At 40.0% G+C, this 19,822-nt stretch overlaps 1 protein-coding gene across 1 annotated transcript; it reads left to right on the top strand.

Moving 5' to 3' along the window:
• Nucleotides 1–57: 57 nt before the first annotated feature.
• ARPC1A (actin related protein 2/3 complex subunit 1A) lies at nucleotides 58–17,017 on the top strand. The gene is made up of 10 exons (XM_083153473.1): nucleotides 58–215; nucleotides 2,027–2,113; nucleotides 5,104–5,208; nucleotides 6,225–6,447; nucleotides 7,294–7,401; nucleotides 7,884–8,096; nucleotides 10,480–10,555; nucleotides 12,050–12,243; nucleotides 12,722–12,812; nucleotides 16,780–17,017. Exons 2-10 carry the CDS (start codon nucleotides 2,050–2,052, stop codon nucleotides 16,816–16,818), a joined length of 1,113 nt encoding a protein of 370 aa, XP_083009599.1. The 5' UTR covers nucleotides 58–215; nucleotides 2,027–2,049; the 3' UTR covers nucleotides 16,819–17,017.
• Nucleotides 17,018–19,822: the final 2,805 nt, after the last annotated feature.

Below are 19,822 nucleotides of genomic sequence, written 5' to 3'. Positions count from 1 at the left end.
ATAGATTGACATGTTACGTCATGCGTGGCTTCCCGTAGCACGCATGCGCACACTGCTGCTGAGCCCGGCCGCTGCCCCGCCCGCCGCTCTACGCATGCGCGCTGTTGGAGCTCAGCCTCTCTCCCTCTCTCTGTACTACTACTAGCAGTTTCCTCCATTCCGTAGCTGCCGGGTTCGCGTTGACTGACCAGAGTCCGCGAATCAGTTCCCCCACGGTAAGTGTCCATCTCGGAAACTGCAGCCAGAATAATGCGACAGCTGCCCTGCCAGCGGGTGTGTTGTGATGTATGGGGTGACAAACATTGAATCCAACGATACAGGACTATAAGGCTCAGGAGGCAGGGCCGTGCCCGAGGTAGCTTCCGGGTAGTGACTGGTGACATCTGTCCCTTGTCATGTACCATACCTCCCAACATGACCCTCTCCAGGAGGGACACATTGCTCTGCTCCTGCACTTCCCTCTTAATTTTGATTGCCAACACCTGTGGAGAAACACCTTTCTTATTAGTTAACCTGTTCAAAAACAGGTGATGGCAATCATACATTAAGAGGAAAGTCCAGCAGCAGAGCATTGTGTCCCTCCTGGAGAGGGTCATGTTGGGAGGTATGATGTACTATTGCATTGCATACATCGCAGCCTGTACGTGTCTCATGCCAGCAACTTGTTCACGATGTGCGTTCCTTTTTATGATACTGGCATGTGCTGCTCTAGTTACATGTCGCCAATTTCATAAAGACCGTCGCTGAAGCTTTGTAAAAAAAAAAAAATCGACTGATGTTTTGCACATCTCTCACAGCAATGTTGGCACTCAAAGGGTTGAGGACAACAAATGTTGATTTGCAACATATTCGCACTATTTGCCAATCCCTCGATGGCTTGATCAGGGAATTGGAAAGATTAAACTTCTACTTCTTCAATCACAGATTTGGCAAATCTTTTTTTTACCATGTTTAAATGGCCAGGTTGACAATTTGCTGTTGCTGTCAGGTTTCTGTAAACTGTGCAGTTGATATATGGTGGCCTTTAAGATGTGTTCCCACGTTTGAGTTTTGCCTTTTTTAATGCTGGTAAATGAAGGTGGGACCAATGGGGCATACACGGGTGCCGGACGGGGTCCCGACAGTTGGGATCCCGATGGCCACTGGCTATTCTCCCTCGCGGGGGTCCACGACCCCCATAGAGGTAGAATAGAATAGGTGCCCGCAGCGTGGCGAGCGCAGCTGATAAAAGTGAACTTCTGTCGGGGGAGCCGCAGAGGGATTCAGCTGGTCACAGGAGCCATCATAAGGGGGCTAAAAAACGGGAGCGCGCACCCGGCAATTTATCGCCGGTGCACACTCCAATCACTGGCAATATGGTCGCTCAGCTACCATAGTGCCAGTGATAAATGCCCGTGTGTACGCACCTTCAGTGTGTGTATATTATTCTTATATTATAAGTAGCAGTATTTTAAGTAGGGAATGGAGGAAAAAGCTGTCCATTACATATAAATGAAAATAGAAATTGGTTGTACTATTTTGTTGAGGGTCAAAATAAAAGTAAACTTATAGTGTAGAAAACTGTTAATCGAATATATTTGGTGAAAGGTAATTTATGATGACTAATGCTGGAAATACACTGTCTTTTTATTTAATATATATTACTAAATATTATCTGATTGGCCCGATAATTAAACAGTGTATTTCCTTGACCTATATGTAACGGTCTGTCAGATGTGCACAATCGCCCACCATGTCCCTGATGTCCGTTATGTGCTGCCAACATTTCCCCAGTGCTTTTACAGGGGAGGCACTGGGAAATAATTCCTCCCATGTAAGGAATGCAGATATACTGGCCATTCGTTGTGAAATGTCTCAGTATATAGCCATGATATCTGATGGTGTCATCTTGTGTAAAAAAAAAAAAAGGTGTGACAAACATGTTATCTTATAATGTATGCCCAGCATTAGTATTGGGTAATATATGAGAGAATGCTGTTCAATGATTTTCAGTTGCCAAAATGTTTAATGTTTAAATTTTATTTAGATTTCACAAAAAGCAAATCCAGAATGTCTCTACACCAGTTCTTACTTGAACCCATCAGCTGCCATGCATGGAATAAAGATCGCACTCGTAAGTATCATATATCTGTGTTGCTTTGGTGACCAAATTAAAACATAAGTTGTTTCATTGAAAAAATCTGTTGCTGAGCTTTGTATTGCAGGGTTTATACAGTTTTCCTTTTTGTTTCCTTTCCTTTCCTTTTGTTGTTTTGATGTACCTCGACATATAGCAAATAAGTTCAACTAGCTGCTACCAGCCCGTAACTTTGTGTGCTCACAGCACAGGGGAAGAGGAGACAGGAGGGGAGTTTGATTGAGGAAGTACACCAAAGGTGATTTTGGGAAGCGCCAAAACCTCCAGTGGACTATAAGGACAATCACACTGTCCAAGCTCAGCAGAACTGTACATGAAGGGGCAGATACGAGAGGGTGAACATTCTTTAAAACCACACTTACCGTTTAAAAAACTATTCAGATCAAAGACCTTTTGATTAAGCAAACTACTACACAGGCATTTGTTATTGGGAGATAATTTCTTTCCGCCAGTAGGCAGGCAGTCCGCAAAAACTGTACTTCCACCCCCTCTACACACAAACCCTGGGGCAGAGGTATTACGCCTGCTGAACTCAGAAAAGTGGCTGGTGTTAATGCACCATCAAATCGGCTCCCAACTGTCATGTTACAGACAGTTGGGTTAATGACAGTTAAAAGCTGTTTGTATTATCATATTCCACTTTATCACTTCACCAGGCTTAATAAATCTGCCCATTTGTAAAGATTTTCTGAAGACTGCATTGTAGCAAATTATTGAATCCGTTTGGCAGTGCCTGGCACATGGAGTGTGACACTATAGTAGGTAAATGGAGGGTAGCTGGACCTCTTATGACTTGCTACACTTTTCTTCACTTAATGTGTCCTCCTCCGTTTTGTGCCATATGGTGCAAGACCTATGTAGCATTTCCTGTAATTTTTCTTTAATTTTGCGTTGCAACCATACTCAAAGTCTCTTATAGTGTCCTAAGTAAGTACAGAGGATTAGTATATTTGTCACAAAATAATTGGTATAAAGTCACAGATTATAGTGTTCCCGTTAGGATGTGGGCTGGGCAGTGTGCTGAGGTGTGGGCACAGTATTGTGCATGCTAGAGGCACACTCAAAAAGGTGCATGGCAAACCAGGGAGAGAGAATGGCTTTGTCTGCATCACTCTTGGGGGTGTGCCCAACACTTAACTGAGCTCTTTCCAGCTCTGTATCATAAGTGTGGATAGATCCTGTAGCTTGTACACTGCATATATTCACACGATGGCAATAGGAAGTAGCAACTTTTCCCACCTGAATACTTCATTGCTTGGTTGGGGACCACAGGGCCCGTGATTATTGACACTTTAAAATCAGTCTCGAAACAGCTCCCAGCTAAAATAGCCTACTTTGAGCACTAGAATATACAAAATAATGCATTGTATGAGGCAAGGCACTAGTCACTTGTTTTGGAGCACTGGTGGGAAACTTTGGCACTGCTAGCCACAAAGATGTGTCAGTTTGGAGCAATTTTGCAATGGACATTTGTGGACAAATCTGTAGCTGAGAACCTTTACAAAGTTAAGGTGTTAGCCCTGATGCCAATTTGGATGATAAAATCAGTCGGATATTACGATTAACTACTAATGGTCATTATTGTGGTATCCAATTATCAGTTGTTAACGGATGAAAATGGACAAATGATCTGGTTAAAACACATGACATTCAGTGATAAGTCTCCGATCCAGTGTGTTATTGTGTGTGCAGACGGCCACTTTTTGGGGATTATGAAGGCAAGTAAAGCGTAATATCTGATAAAAGTGGGTATGGGGTTAAGGGATGTCTGCATGAGGGCTAATAGAATAGTCCTTGGTGAACTTATGAGCAGCGGTGAAGCCTAGCCGTTATTAGGATATCCCCTTTAGTATTTACAAAGATGATACTTATATGTTAGTTGTGCGCCCACTATACGCTCATACCCCCACTATCCATGTCGGCATGGAGTTGATTTTATATAGTGTGGCGAGCCACCGAGCCCGAAGCATGGCGAGCAAATAGCTTAGTGGGCGCCAGACTAACATATAAGTACCACAAAGACATTACTATAAGTGGAAGAAGGGGCAGGGAAAAGGCTGCTGCTAAAGCTTAACACCTTTTGTTGGACAAGGTCAGTATTTGTGTGTGTGTTTTTCATAAGTGCTCTTGGCACAAAAGGCTGTTGTAACCGGGCTCTACCAATTCTGTAAATTCCTGACATCTGGAGTTGAAGACTGGTATAACAGAAGTCAATAAGCTGTTAAACTTGCTTGTTACAATCTAAAATATTATTACACATCATTAAAAATATACTTTGTGATGGTTTGAGACAGTATTTTTTTTTTCTTAAATAGATTGCAAGGTTCTTTTCCTATTGGTGAAAATTGTTTTTACGGTACTTATGTTAATTGAGCGCCCTCTATAGTTAGTACGCTCATACCCCTACTATCCATGTCAGCATGGAGTTGATTTTATATAGTGTGGTGAGAGGACGCGTAAAATGAAGCAAATAGCTTACTGGGCGCCCAACTAACATATAACTACCGTTTTTTACTTCTTCACCTGTTCTATGCAGTTACAGAGAGGTAAGGTACCCACACACAGGACAATTCTTAAATGATATGGCCGTTTCCGACCGATTGGTATGATCAATAGCTTAAAAATTTACAGTGTGTGGTCATGATCATGATCCAAAGCGGGTGCCTGTGGGTTGTTTATCGAGCCTACTCAGAAGGCAGAAAGATGAATGACCCGTCGTGCACGATTTGGCCAGGTCGTTCCGTGTGCGTGCATAATGAACAATGTGGTATATGGTTCATTAAACAGCCACCTAACCCTCTAATTGTTTACTCAGTTGTTCTATGTGGGCAAAGGGAAATTGGATAGGCATTGGTTCCAATATCTTTCCGTGTGTGGGTACCTTAATAATACTTGCTCAGCTATTGAAATGTGCTGAAATGTGTATTTCTCAGTTCTGATGTGCTGCTTTTCATACTACTTCACAGAAATTGCAATAAGCCCCAATAACCACGAGGTGCATATCTACAAACAAAACGGTAACGGGTGGGTGAAGGTTCATGAACTGAAGGAACACAATGGACATATTACAGGTTCGTATTCACCTCATCTCCCACATTCAATATTTCTCCTTTTTCCATTTCCTATAGTCATTGGATTTAAGTTAGCAGAGTGAATCGAGAATTCTGTAGTTGGTGATTGTTGGTTTTACTCTTGTTTTGTTATTTAGTTGTCTATTATTCCTTTTAAAATGACTAATGGCTTTTTGTACAAACCTATGTTGGACTCAGAATATTATTATTTTAATCATGAACTTTTTAAACAAGAATATATGACATTGGGTTTTTGAAGGAAAAAGTAAATGAATAGGGGAATAGTACAATCAAGCATTATACAGGTCATAGATCTGATACCAGTATGTAGCTCAGCTAACTGTCCTATAGAATGAAGGGAAAGTATCAGGGAAAACTCCTGTTTGAGATCATAATAATGTTTGGTTCCGATTTAAATGGTGTTTCACAACTGCAGGGGGGGGGTTTGTAATACTACTATTGCTGCAGGAGGTTTATGTGGGAAAAAGAATCTGCATTCAAAGATTTAACAACTCGGACAGTCAGCATAGACTGACCATACACCTAAAAATGTATTGCCCAATCTGCTTGAAACAAAAATCTGGTGTCGTATGGGGCAATTGACTTATTTACTCTGAAATGTTGGAAAACTGACAAAAACAGGCGTTCAGACAAATTGGGTAATTCAAATGGATTTACCCAATTTGTCTGATCATTTTTGTGTTTGGGAGGAAATTTTCAATTGTCATTTGTACCCATATTTAACAGATTTGAATTCCAACCAGCCAGATTGGACAATAACTCATTACATGGGAGTGACTGGGAGGGCCTCTAGCCACTTGTATTTGTATATAATTTTTTTTTCCTCTCTTGGCTATGGAAAGATTATTTATCTTTAAAGGACAGTCTAATTTATCTGAATGTTAAATGTTCAGTTTGTAGCTTCATGACCAATAAATAAGTTAGCCTTTTTATGTAAAACTTCAGTACTACTTTTTTGGATATTTTAACATTCATAATTTGTTTTACTTTTCTAGGCATTGATTGGGCCCCAAAAAGTGATCGCATAGTGACATGTGGAGCTGATCGCAATGCGTACGTGTGGAGCCAGAAGGATGGGCTATGGAAGCCCACACTTGTCATCCTACGTATAAATCGAGCAGCAACCTTTGTCAAGTGGTCTCCTTTGGAGAATAAGTTTGCAGTGGGTAGTGGAGCAAGACTCATATCAGTGTGTTACTTTGAGTCTGAAAATGACTGGTGAGTGCGTCCTTTTTATTTTTATTTAGAAATATATAGAAAAATAGTTAAGCACATTTTTGTTTTCTTGGGAGAAGAACAGATATGTCCAGGTACATCTATCCTCTGTGTGCTACAAGGCGCATGACAAATAATGCAAGAGCACCATGTGACTTAATAGCGCAAGCATGTTTTCGGGTAACTTACATTTAAATGTGACTTATTTGCAAAACAATGTAAATAGGACACATAAGCAGCTTCTACTGATTACAATTATATGCAGCATGCCTATATTCTGTGTGAGATCGCAGCTGTAGTATGGCGTGACTTCAAGGGCTGTTTAACATGCAAGGAGACTAGACATATGTGGACACATATGTGAAAGCATGTTCCATATGCTAATAAAATACTGAGTACTGCTTTGTTCCTCCCCCATTAGCCCCCTGCTTCATACCAGCTCTTCTCATAAAATTACAGCGTGACATGTGCATGCTAATTGGTTAATTTGTTACACTAAAGGCCGAAGGACAAGTCGGACCTAATCTACTGACCACTCCCCGGGTGGGATCACCGCCCAGGTCAGTGCGCCTCCCCTGCCCGGCTCCTTGCATCAGCCCGCCCCACTCAGCTCCTCATACGCCGCATCCCAAATCTTATGTGCAGCCCGACCCGATGCGCATGTCCGGTCGGATGGCATATCTGCACATACGATTTGGGCCGATTTCACTGCCCTATCCATCCGAATCGGGTAAAATCGGGCCCAAATCGCACAGTGTATGGGGGACTTAACTGTGGCATTTTCTAATTGAATAATCATTTCAAGTTCTCTATATGTTACCGAGCCATAATCCTGTCTGTTCTCTCTAGGTGGGTGAGCAAACACATAAAGAAGCCGATTCGTTCCACTGTCCTGAGTCTGGACTGGCACCCCAATAATGTTCTTCTAGCAGCAGGGTCCTGTGACTTTAAAACTAGGTAAAGTATAGATGTGATCTGTTATTACATCAAGAACAGTCCATTAGTTATTTTTGTATTCCATATTTGAGAAGACCTAGTTCTTCAGCAAGTATGCTTTGACTTTGGTATCTATTATAAGACCATAGTTAACCAGATTCAAAACTGAGCAACTGCTGAAAAGCCCATTTTAAAGGAAATGCGTTTGCCATATGTTACATTGTACTGTAACAATCAAAACTGAATATAATCCTATCTGTAAAGGTTTTTTTATTATTCCATTGTGAGTCTGTATTTCCACACCATCACAGGATGCATAGCGGACCACTGTATTGTATATATCTGTCCTCTAATGCACCATATTTTTAACAAGGTTTTTGACGTATGTAAGGAGATTCCTGTATCTAATTTAGATGTAACATCCATTTTAACATGCTTTTATTTACTTTTGTACATTTGAAAGAATATTGTTTTTTTTTAAAGTATGTTGTTTCTACTTCCAGGGTATTTTCTGCATACATTAAGGAAGTTGATGAGAAGCCAGCGAGTACTCCCTGGGGTTCCAAAATGCCTTTTGGGCAGCTGATGTCTGAGTTTGGTGGAGCTGGCAGTGGTGGCTGGGTTCATAGTGTCAGCTTTTCTGCTAGTGGAAACCGCTTGGCCTGGGTCGGTCATGACAGTATTGTGTCTGTTGTGGATGCATCCAAAAACATGAGGTAAGTTCCATGTAATGTGCGAGTTGTGAGGTTATGAAATGTGTTGATATTTATTTTGCTGCAAGGAGACTTAATGGTATTAATCATATTGTTTAACATTAAATCTTAAACAACCAAGAGAAGATGTGCTTTGCCATGAGAGCATATGTGTAATTGTGGGCATTTACAGTACCCGTGTTTTTGGTGTGTGAAGAATTATGGGGAAAGTATATGGTGCATTCCTTGTTTTTATAATGTTTTCTTGGGCTACATTAATTGTTTGCTTAAGGTGCCCACAGATGCTACAGTTGTACTGTGCTATGCGTTTTTGACTGTACAATGGTTCTATACAATTTTTCTTCCAGCTTGCTATGAGATGTGCACTTGGATGCATGTGATGAACCCATGTTTGTAATGTTAAATTTCAGATGTAGTCTAAAAAGTACGTGCAGCAGGTACTTTTTTAGACATACAATTGTACATAAGATGCAATTGGTGCTTAAAAAGTACAAAACGCATTCGATAATTGATGCGTCTGTGGTCACCTTTAGGTTGGGGTTTGAGAGCCCTTGGGAATGTAATCATTTAAATATTGCACAAATGAGATTTGTTGCTAGTAAGCAAATGAGGGCATTGGTAATGATGAGAACTCATACACACATTATTGCTATAATATGTTCTACTTTAAACCAGGCATGTCCAAACTGTGGCCCTCCAGCTGTTGTGAAACTACACATCCCAGCATGCATTGCCATAGTTTTAGCATTTCCTAATAGCAAAACTGTGGCATGACATGATTGGACTTGTAGTTTCACAACAGCTGGAGGGCCATAGTTTGAACATGCCTGATTTAAACAATGTTGTCACAACTGTTTGCTCAGTAGGGTCTCTCAGGAATTGGATATAGCAGATAAATCTTTTAATTGTTGTTCCATAACAGGATATATACACATTCAAAGACACAATAATAAAATAAAAATGTGATGTGTGAAATTGCATACCCTGCAATCTCCGAGTGAAGAGACTACATTGGCAGTCTCTTCACACGTGTTCGGTCTGCTTACCATGCAAGTGTTGCGATCATTGCGAGTGAGGGTTCCGGAGGAACCATTGCTAGTGGAACCCTCTCCTGGTTATTTCTGCAAAGTAACCCATAGGCTACAGCAGTTAGCTGCAGGAGAGAAGTGTTCCAAAGCTTGCTAAATCTGACAGGATTACATATTCCATAGCTGTGGCTGCTGTGGAGATATCTGCTGCTGTCTTTCCTTCATACATTGGCCTGAATTCAATGTGGCCAGTGTTAACCCATGGTTGCCTACCTGACCCTCTCTTCCAGGGAGAAAATGCTCTGTTCCTGGACTTCTCTGGTAATGTAGGATTGCCATCACCTGTGGTGAAACACCTTCTGTTGTCAATTACCTAGCTCCCCACAGGTGATGGCAATCCTACATTACCAGGGAAGTCCAGAACCAGAGCATTTTCTCCCTGAAGGAGAGGGTCAGGTAGGCAACCATGGGTTAAACGGCAGGGATCGCAGAAAACAAGCATTCCACGCTGTTTAACCCTCGCACTGACCGCTCAATGTATTTAATGTTCTGGGGGAATCCTCGCTGTCAGAGGGGAGCCCTCTGCATTTAGCCGCGAGTCTCGCTGTTTCTGTGGCTGTATATGCCTATTCCCCCTCGCTCTAAAAAACGGGGCGAGGGGGAATCTGCATATGCAGGGGGGTCAGTTGAATACTGACCGGGCGAGCTGTGACAGCGAGCAGGCAGCACTGCTCACTGTCACATCTCGCCCCCCGGCAATGAATACACCCCATTGTGTTCATACTAAATATTTGCTGATATCCCTTGTTGTTTTCAGGAAATATGATGATAAATAGGCCCCTTTAAAGTAAACAGTTAGGCAGAGTATCCATTTCCCTTTTTCTTTATTGATGTATTTACCCCTTCCGCAATGTTTTGCTAATAAATAGAATTTGCTATACTTTCCTTTACTGTTCGTTTGTGGGTGCTTCCTTAAGTTGTGTGTACTTAGGAGGAAGGATAATATACCATGTTCTGACTCATGCTCTGGTGAATAAGTAACGTAGAGAAGAGGTTGCAATGAATAGTCTTTTGTTATGAAAGTTTGTAGACTGTATGTAAGGGTGTGGGCTGCAGAAGTTATAAGTGTACAATCCACACCTGTTGTTTTTAAGCTGCTGAAATCTGTTTTGCAAATACAGTCTGTTTTCTGTTTAAGGTATGTTTTAGCATATATTGGTTCTCTGTAAGTAATTATGACTTTTTTAATGCAAATGTTATGTTTACTGTTGAAGGAAATGATTAAATTGGCATAAATGCCCTTTTTTCATCATAATGTTCTAGAAATGCCAGATATATAATACCAATTTTGTTTCTAGTTTATCACAGCTGAAGACTGAATTCCTGCCCCTTCTCAGTGTTATCTTTGTGTCTGAGAACAGTGTGATCGCAGCTGTAAGTACCTTCATAACAGAAAATAATAGTTACTTTTTTTTTTCTTGAGACAATGGGGTCTGAAGGTTGCGAGATGCCATTCGGGTGCTGTTTTCATACGTTTAAACGCTGAAAACGGCACCCTTCGCTAGACCGAATCAGCTTAAAATTGCTCGCACCCCTATGGAGAAGCAAGCACTTTAAGTGAGTTCAGCTCACCGTAAAGTGCGCCCGGTGCCATGGTGATTCAGACTCGCGAATCATCCGCATGGAATAGGGTTGACCCCCAATATGTTATGAGCTATTGAAGTAACACTATTTTTATGTTTATTTGTTTTTTAAATAATAGAATATAAAGAAAAATAAATGAAATTAATGGAAATTGTTTTGCTTTATTACAATACTATAGGGTCCTGTAATTAATGAATGTTAATTGATTCCTCCCACCATATAAGACCTTCCCAGAGTATTGAATGAACCATTCGCTTTAGCCATATAGGGGCTGATTCACACAAGTCTGTTTTTCAGACAAATCTTCTGATTTTTCTAATTGCAATGCTCTGTAACCAAGCGTGTATACATCTATAGGCAATTCCCAGTTGGAATTTCACCACTTGCAGTTGAATGGTGGTAATGGGGTAATCACAATGGGGATTGGGGGTAATGGGGTAATCACATGTGTAGGGTAAGTTGAGTGGAGATGTGTAGACGTAATTGAAGTTTATGCATAGTTGTGCATTTACAGACTTACTTCTATATTCAGATATAGCTGCTGAGCCTAGTTTAGGGCTTGTGTAAGTGCATGCAGTCTTATAGACCAGATGAGCCTAGTGGTTCTTATCTGCTGTCAAATTCTATGTTTCTATGTTATGAGTGTGTTATATTAGGTCAGCAATGTCTAGGTCGACACAAAAAGATCGACATGCACAAGGCACGATAGCGACAAAAGCTCAACACATGAAAAGGTCAATGTGCATTTTCATGTTCTGTTTTGTTTCTTTTGTCTTTGTTGGCACCTGAGCACGTGGATCTCCAAATAGTGACAAATAGAATTGCAGAACAGTACAGATGTCTGCTAGTACCCATAAGCACAGAGTTGGGCGCAGTTGAATTATATTTTCCTGTTTAAAAACGTTAAATGCATTATTGTTCATTGTCACAAGTGTCCCATATTCTGAATTAATTTGTGTCATTTCACAATAAAATCAGGAATTTTCTTCCTCAAGATATTAACTGCTTATTTGTATGGTATGCTCATTTTTACCATGTCTGTTTCTTTATATTTATTTTTCTTTATATTTATTTACAGTATCTGATTATTTGCATGATCATTGCAAGTTTTTTGTTTTGTTATGTTTTTGCTTGTTGTATAAACCTATAAAACCAAGAAACCTATATTTGCAAAATATAAAATAAGGAATTTTCCCTACAACTATTCCTGAGGTGTGAACTAAAAGAATATATATAATTTTATGTATTTTTAAAAAATATATAATTTAACGTTTCTTACCTTAGGGGCATGATTGCTGTCCTATGCTTTTTACCTATGATGACCATGGTTCATTAACGTTTGTTTCGAAACTGGACATTCCAAAGCAAAGCACCCAGCGCAATATTTCTGCCATGGAGCGCTTTAGAAACATGGACAAGAGAGCAACTACAGAGGACCGCAACACTGCATTGGAGACTCTGCACCAGAACAGCATTACGTAGGTTTAAACCAGTTTGTATGGGTAACGAGACCTCAATTATGACTCTGACAGAGTAGCCTCCTTAAGTGTGTTGTTACCTGTAATAAAGCTAGGACTGTAAATCTTCAGGAAGTGGTGGTATGACTGAAGAGGGTTGGAGCTACAATTTCACACTTGCATAATGCTTCTTGCATAATATATAACATTTTCTATGGAGCAGAGTAGTTTAAAAAAAAATGCCAAGTTTACTTGCAATTTTAGCAGCTGGAATAATTTTGTAGACTGCTGTAAAATAAAGGTAATCAATAAATGAAAACCAAATCTCAAGAATGCTGTTTAAAAAGAAAAGACACATAATTGACAATAAGAACAATACAAAGCTTCTATTAAAAGTAAACAAATTATTGTAGTTCATTGTAGTTTGAATTTATTTAGAATAGGCGCATCTTTCAGCATGTGCTTACCTTGTAATTCCTGTTCCATTTCTACCTAACAGGCAAGTGTCTATATATGATGGGGATAAAGCTGACTGCCGCAAGTTCTGTACTACAGGCATTGATGGTGCAATGACTATTTGGGACTTTAAGGTTAGTTTCTCTGATTGGCTAAATGGATGTATGAATCTTTAAAAAGCATGCTAAATACATTCTTGTTTCAGAGGCTGCTGAATGGTAATCTTATGTTTTATTTATTTTGGCATCCATCACTATATTATAGCTATTTGTTATTGCAATTACTTTACAATAATGAGATTGGAAATGTAGCAGGCTTGGGCAATGTCCTCCTACAAACAATCTGCATGATGAGAAGGTGGTCTCCTGTGGTGGGCATCAGCGCTAGCGTTTTAGCACACTTATTCCAGTACAACATTTTGCTTAATTGACTTCTCATAGTATTTTATGGGATAAACCAAAACCTACAGTAATAAATAAGCGCACACACAGGACATACAGTTACTGGCACCAATTTACAGAGTAGTTGCCATAGCAGACTTCTGTGTCTGTATAGGCGCCTATATATATATATATATATATATATATATATATATATATATATATATATATATATATATATATATATATATATATATATATATATATATATATATATATATATATATATATATATATATATATATATATACACACACACATACACACACACACACACACACACACACACACACACACACACACACACACACACACACACACACACACACACACACACACACACACACACACACACACACACACACACACACACACACACACACATATATATATATATATACACACACACATACACACACACACACACACACACACACACACACACACACACACACACACACACACACACACACACACCCCCCCCCCCCCCCCATTTGGGCTGATTTCTCGGCCCAATCATCCCAAATCGGAAAAGTGTATGTGCATCTTAAGCGACCTGTACAGATCGCAAAATCAATAGATGTGTATGGGCCTTAAGCCTACAATGCAAGTATTTTGTTCAAGCATTTTTGTAAACGTTGATAAATCAGTCTATTTATATACATAAAAAAAAAAAAAAAAAAAAAAAAAAAAAAAACAGAAAAAGCTATACTGTATAAGCACTTATTTTCGCGAGGCTTTAATTTTCGCGATTTTCGCGAGCCTCCCGCGATCGCGAAAATTTAAGCCACGCGAAATATTCCCCCTCCTCAATAAATGCGGTAATAAAAAATCCGACACTTTTCACTTACAGTAACCAAATTTTAATGGTTAGAGTTACTGTACTTAAATACAGTACTGTAAGAAATAAGAACAAGCATTTCTTAAATACAGTACTTACAACTATTTCTTGAATATAACTACAGTATTACTTGAAGAAAAACAATAGAACTACTGTACTGTAATACCAGTACTACTGTACAGTATTGTAGAATGCTGCTCATTCACTGACAACATTTATACCAGCTTTTTTGAAGCCATTCAAAATTAACTCATGTTTGGCTTCAACACCGTTAAATGTGCGCACAAGCCAAGAAGCATGAATCGGTTTTAGTCGTGATATTCGCAGGTCCACACATTCCTTTTCCTCTAGAAAGTTAAGCTCATTAGAATACCACTCAATAAACTCATTCTTGAGCAAACGCTTGAACTCGCCGTTTACAGTTAAGTCCAAAGGCTGGAGCTCTCCTGTGCAGGAAGCGGGCACAAAAAGTGGAATAATATTCCTCTTCTCTAGTTCAGCCAGAAAAAGAGGATCTTGATGTGCCTTAAAAACGTCAAACAATGCTACACCAGGTTGTTCTGGAACTAGCCCGAGAAGCTCTCTCTGCTTGTCATAATAAGGTACAAGAATATTCTCGATGTATCGAATCATTGTGTCAGTATTGCTCCAGTGTGAATCGGTGTGCCACACATCCCAGTCCACGGGAAATGTAAACTTTGGATGACAATTTGTTGTTTTTCCAGCATACAACAATTGTGGTGGAAGTAGGTTTCCAGAAAGGGAACATGCTAGCAAAACAGTCATCTCTCTTTTATCTTCCTTGCCGATTATGGACACTTGTTTTGAACCACGTTCTTCCAATGTGTATTCAGATGTAGGCACAAACTTTGCATTTGTCTGATCGAAGTTAAGGAACATCTCAGGGGGAACAACATTTTTGTCAATCACTGTACGAACACGATTAACAAATTCGTCGCGAATAGCTGGGAAGTCTGGGGGCAGTTTTCGCGCAGCTTTGGTTCCCTTTCTACGGACAAAGTTCATTCTTATCAGCAGGCATCTGGCCCAACTCGGGCTCAAATCAAAAGAGTTTATAAGAGAGGGATCATGTGATTTCACAATTCCTTTTGCAGCTGCTATAACAATAGTGCGGTTCACTATTCCACCAGCAATCCGCAATTTACGTATATATGTCTGAACACTTGCGTCGAGATCACCAAGTTTTAAGGGGCGACCACGATTACCGTGTGGTAAAGTTGTTACATCGGCTTTACCTTCTTCCGATGCTTGAATGTACTGTTTCTTTATGCTGCGAACGGTTGATTCACTCACCGGCCTTCCCAGTTCAGAGGTGAAGTGTTTCACTGCTGCAGAATTTCCGTTCATAGTAGCATATCGGCCTATTTTGGACCTCAGCACTTCGTCATAAACTGCATACTGCCCACGTTTTGCTCCACGTTTTTCTTTCAAAGCAGTAGAAACCTCCGTATTAGAGGATATTATTTCTTTTGCTTCAACTAAGGACTTAGCGTTTCTTGCATCCGGTAGTCCTACCGGTGGCGGAGCTCCTATAGGAATTTTCTCTCCCTTATCCGTCATCTTGTACAGGTATTTCCACATTTTTAAGGCACTGATGGCACGTTCTCTCTCACTTGTTTGGGGTGGAATGCGCGCATTGAGCCAAGGTCAAAGTTGATACAGTACAGTAGTAATGTAAGCACCGCGGGTTGTTTTTAGAGCGATGGGGAGAAGGGGGGAATATTTTTCGTACAAAAGGAAGTTTCTTACAGTAAAATGCCTTACTGTATGCAACAGAGTTATTTACATTAGGCACAGTAGTTATTCGCGAAATTTTCAGCCCGCGAAATCAGTGATATCGGCATTATCGCGAAAATTACAGCTCGCGAAATTAAGTGCTTATACAGTAAACCAAGCGCAGAAAAACAAATAGGGCTAGTGGTTGTCCTTGCTGCTGTCCTAGAAGGGATACTCAGCCCTTCTTAAACTCAAAAAGCAAAAATACACACAAATAGACAGCGCAGACTGGACACTCAATAACCCAAGAAATTAAAATTTTAAATTTGTTTATTTGTGCAAATCTCTTAGGCCGGTGACCTCTTTTTTTAAAATTTGTCTATATTTCTAAGAGATTTGCACAAATAAACAAATTTAAAATTTTAATTTCTTGGGTTATTGAGTGTCCAGTCTGCGCTGTCTATTTGTGTGTATTTATATACATGCTTGGGACAGGCATATTGATATCCTTACAAAGAAATATAGGCTGAATGCATTTGGATTCATGACTGGAAGTTTGCTGGCAAACACCTTTCCTCAGGATCAGGCTCTTGCAATGTGTACATATATAATTGTGATTGCTATTAGTTTTTATGTAAACCAATTTATATTCCATGGTACTTTAAGAATGTTCTAAAAGTGGGGTAGTAAGTTTACATAGTATATTAGTCTAGTCCAGCGGTTCTCAAACTGTGGGTCCCAACCATCTTGGCATGGGGTTGTGACTTTATGTTGCTGACCATCAGGCTAATGACTACTCTGATCTCTCAGTGATTCAAGGAGTCTGAAAAATCTGTTCAGTTGGCTGTTACCTCAGATGCTCGCAGCATTGTGTGCCTCCAATGCATGTGTGGTTTAAGACCACGTGTTTCGCGACCATTCTGCAGTAACTTGCAGTTGCTGGGGTCCTGTAATAATTTTTATTGTCTAATGGGGTCCCAGAGCAAAATAGTTTGAGGACCCCTGGTCTAGTCGAAGGAATTTGTAGCAAATTGTTAATACTGTGATGTTGAACCTCATGTTTGCACCTTTTTGTACTTCCAGACCCTTGAGTCTTACATCCAAGGCCTGCGGATCATGTAATAAGAGGGCTATGTACTAGAAAGACAAACAGACCTCAGAAGCTCCACACTGAGAATTGTGCTGTGAATCTTTACTGGTCCATCCATCAATGAAAACCATTTATGTAAAGTGCAGTGTATTTCATTCTACAGTTGAAACCTATTGTTTATTAATCATGTGAGCAAATTGATACAAATTAAAATCTACAATGTTCTTGTCAGTCAATTGCATTATTTATGAAAAATATGCAAGACCATAGATACCTGAAATAAATAAAAATGTAGAATTATTAAATATTGGTTTTCCACTTAAGTTACTGATACAGAGTCATATGCGTATGAAAAATAAACACAACATTCATTAATTATACTGTAATAAGAATAGGAATATAGATTGTTTCCTTTTTACGGATTTTGGAACCCAAATCTAGGCAGGTCATGTATGTGTTTCATATACACCTTATATACATAACCTGAATGTAATTTTGTACAATATTTTTAATGTCTGCATGTAACAAAGTTGTTCTCTGGATGCTTAATGTACAGAAAAGGTGTCACTATCTAAGTTGGTCTGAATAGTAATTAGTCGTACCCCATCACTTTTTTTTTCTAGAAGAGTGTTCCATACCTTTATTGCCCTGACCATAAAAACAAAAAATCTTTCCTTCTAAGGGTACAGAATCTTCACTCCTCTAGTCTGAACGCATGCCCACTTGTCCTAGTTTCCGGCCTCAGAGTAAAGAGGTTGCTTGATAAACTTTCCTAATTTTGCCAGTCTGTCTTTGTAGCTTAAGGAATCCAACCCTTTTATTAACTTGGGTGCCCTTCTCTGGACTTTTTCCAGTTCCAAAATGTCCTTTTTGTAATGTGTGGCCCAGACTTCAAATTCCAGGTGAGGGCTAACCAGTGCCTCGTAGAGTGGCTAAATGACATCGTCTTCCCTAATTTCCGTGCCCCTTGTTATACATTATTTTATTTCATTTCAGTTTCTAATATAGCGCAGCAAATTGTGACCCCATAAAAGAAATACCAAAGAAACCTTTATACACACGTTCACTCTTACCTTATTGTGAATTTGGTACGAGCTCCTGGGTCCCCTTTTTTATTCACCTTAAATTAATTTTCTGTATTGTGTCACTCACAATTTTTTTCCTTTTTCACATTTATATCTTGAATATCACGAGAAAATGTATCTGATTCGTCCCTTGTCAACATTTGGGATTCGGAGGCAAACAAGTTCTGCGCCAACATTTCCATCTTTTGTTCCAGAATACTCACTAGTGAGGACTTTTCTGTTTATTATTGTTTTCAGGTGGCAGTGTAAGAGCCTGGTGGGAGCAGAGCAATACCCACTCATGTAGCAGTAGGTGTAAGATCAAAAAGTCACAGTCTTTAACAGTATTGATACATATTTTGCAGCACACATTGAGAATCCACAAGAGAAACTCCTCATAATAGGCACATATGTATAATTTCTGTTTCCTGCATGGAAAGTATTGCGTGAATACACCTTACTGTATTTCGCCCATGCTTTCTCACCTCCTACATCCTCAGTACTACTTAAGCATTGGTAGCTTTAAGTGCAAAGGGCCCGATTCAGCTGTGATGGGAAGGCTGCTAATTAACAGGCCGGGCGATTGTCTATAGATTACTTATGCATATGGCCCAAAGTACACATGCGTGCGGCCGTCCGGCAATAAAATCCTGCTACTTTTTTTTATCCCTGGCTATACGCAAGTTAATTGACAGCCGCTGTCTGTCAGTGGTTACCAACTGTTCTCTGGGAGTGTCAGGGAAGACACATTCGTGCCTAGGCATTTTCAGGGCGTATGTGTGATGTCCACTCCGGTCCAGATTCAACTGCTTCTATCGCGTCCAGTAAGTAAGTCCTGGGCTACGCACAGACTACACACACTGGAAAAAATAATTTGATGGTGCACGGCTTGCGAATGGATTTGCAGTAAAGCTGATCTAGCTCATTTTCACTCTGGTGGGGTGGTGTATACCTGATTGCAGGGCTCAAATTTGCAAGCCAGCGATCACGGTTGAATTAGGCACAAAGTCTCATTTTCCATAATGACAGACATATCAATTGTACATGGGTGTCACCTGCCAAGGGGTAACACCAAAATGCAGATTATTCCTCAGTGACAGGAGCACGGTAACATTATGTGCAGCACTCAGCTCCTGTCACAGTGTAGATAGACAGGGGTTTGTGGGAGTTCTATTGAAGATGGGATGTTGCTATGGGCAACAAATTGGATTTTAGCTCCATCTAGAACAGGGGTTCCCAAACTTTTTAGAATTACGTCACCCGATAATATCAGAATTTTATCCATGGCACCCCTAGGCCAAAAGCTTATTATGGAAAAATTTAATAAATTGTATATTTAATTAAATTGTGTTTATTTTACATCTTTAAGTTTATTTATGTAATGAGGGACAGGATTTGCTTCTGTTTGTATGCATATATTATTATTGGCAGCCACAACCACTGGTTTTACCTATTTGTTTGACAATCATTCATTTGTATTGGTCCTGTTCCACCAACCTGAGGCACCTCTGCAAGGCTCCCGAGGCACCCCAGAGTGCCACAGCACACAGTTGGGGAACCACTGTTCTAGAAAGTGCTAAATAAATAAGAAGTACATTCTGATAGGTTGCTGTATGGAGTTATATTTTTCAGATTGTTTTCCCCATTTTGTTCATGTGTTTTCTATGTTAACACAATATCTGTGACCGGACACCTGCCCTCGCTCTGCTATGCGCTTCGCTGCCACAGATAGTGCTCAGTCTCATGGGACCTGGACAATAGGGGATTCCTTCATACTGTCAATAACCACCAGTTACTGATTCCGCCCACTATGCAGTGGGTGAGTATATTGCTGCTAGTGTGATCGTGTCAGACAGTGAATCAATACCTTGAAGATGCAGAGTCTTCTTGCCATTATCAGCTTGGAGGTGCTCCCATCACCTGAATTCAGTGGGCAGAAGGACACAGAACCACAAGACAACAATACCCCAAA

This window comes from Crinia signifera, chromosome 7 (assembly GCF_055691185.1).
Source record: "Crinia signifera chromosome 7, ASM5569118v1, whole genome shotgun sequence".
In the NCBI taxonomy this organism is placed as follows: domain Eukaryota; kingdom Metazoa; phylum Chordata; class Amphibia; order Anura; family Myobatrachidae; genus Crinia; species Crinia signifera.
This window is presented reverse-complemented; position numbering and strand designations above follow the sequence as displayed.

Coding starts and splice junctions, on each gene's coding strand:
- ARPC1A (XM_083153473.1), top strand. CDS start 2,050: ATGTCTCTACACCAGTTCTTACTTGAACCCATCAGCTGCCATGCATGG. Junction 5,209..6,224: donor ACACAATGGACATATTACAG/GTTCGTATTCAC, acceptor TTACTTTTCTAG/GCATTGATTGGGCCCCAAAA. Junction 6,448..7,293: donor TTTGAGTCTGAAAATGACTG/GTGAGTGCGTCC, acceptor TGTTCTCTCTAG/GTGGGTGAGCAAACACATAA.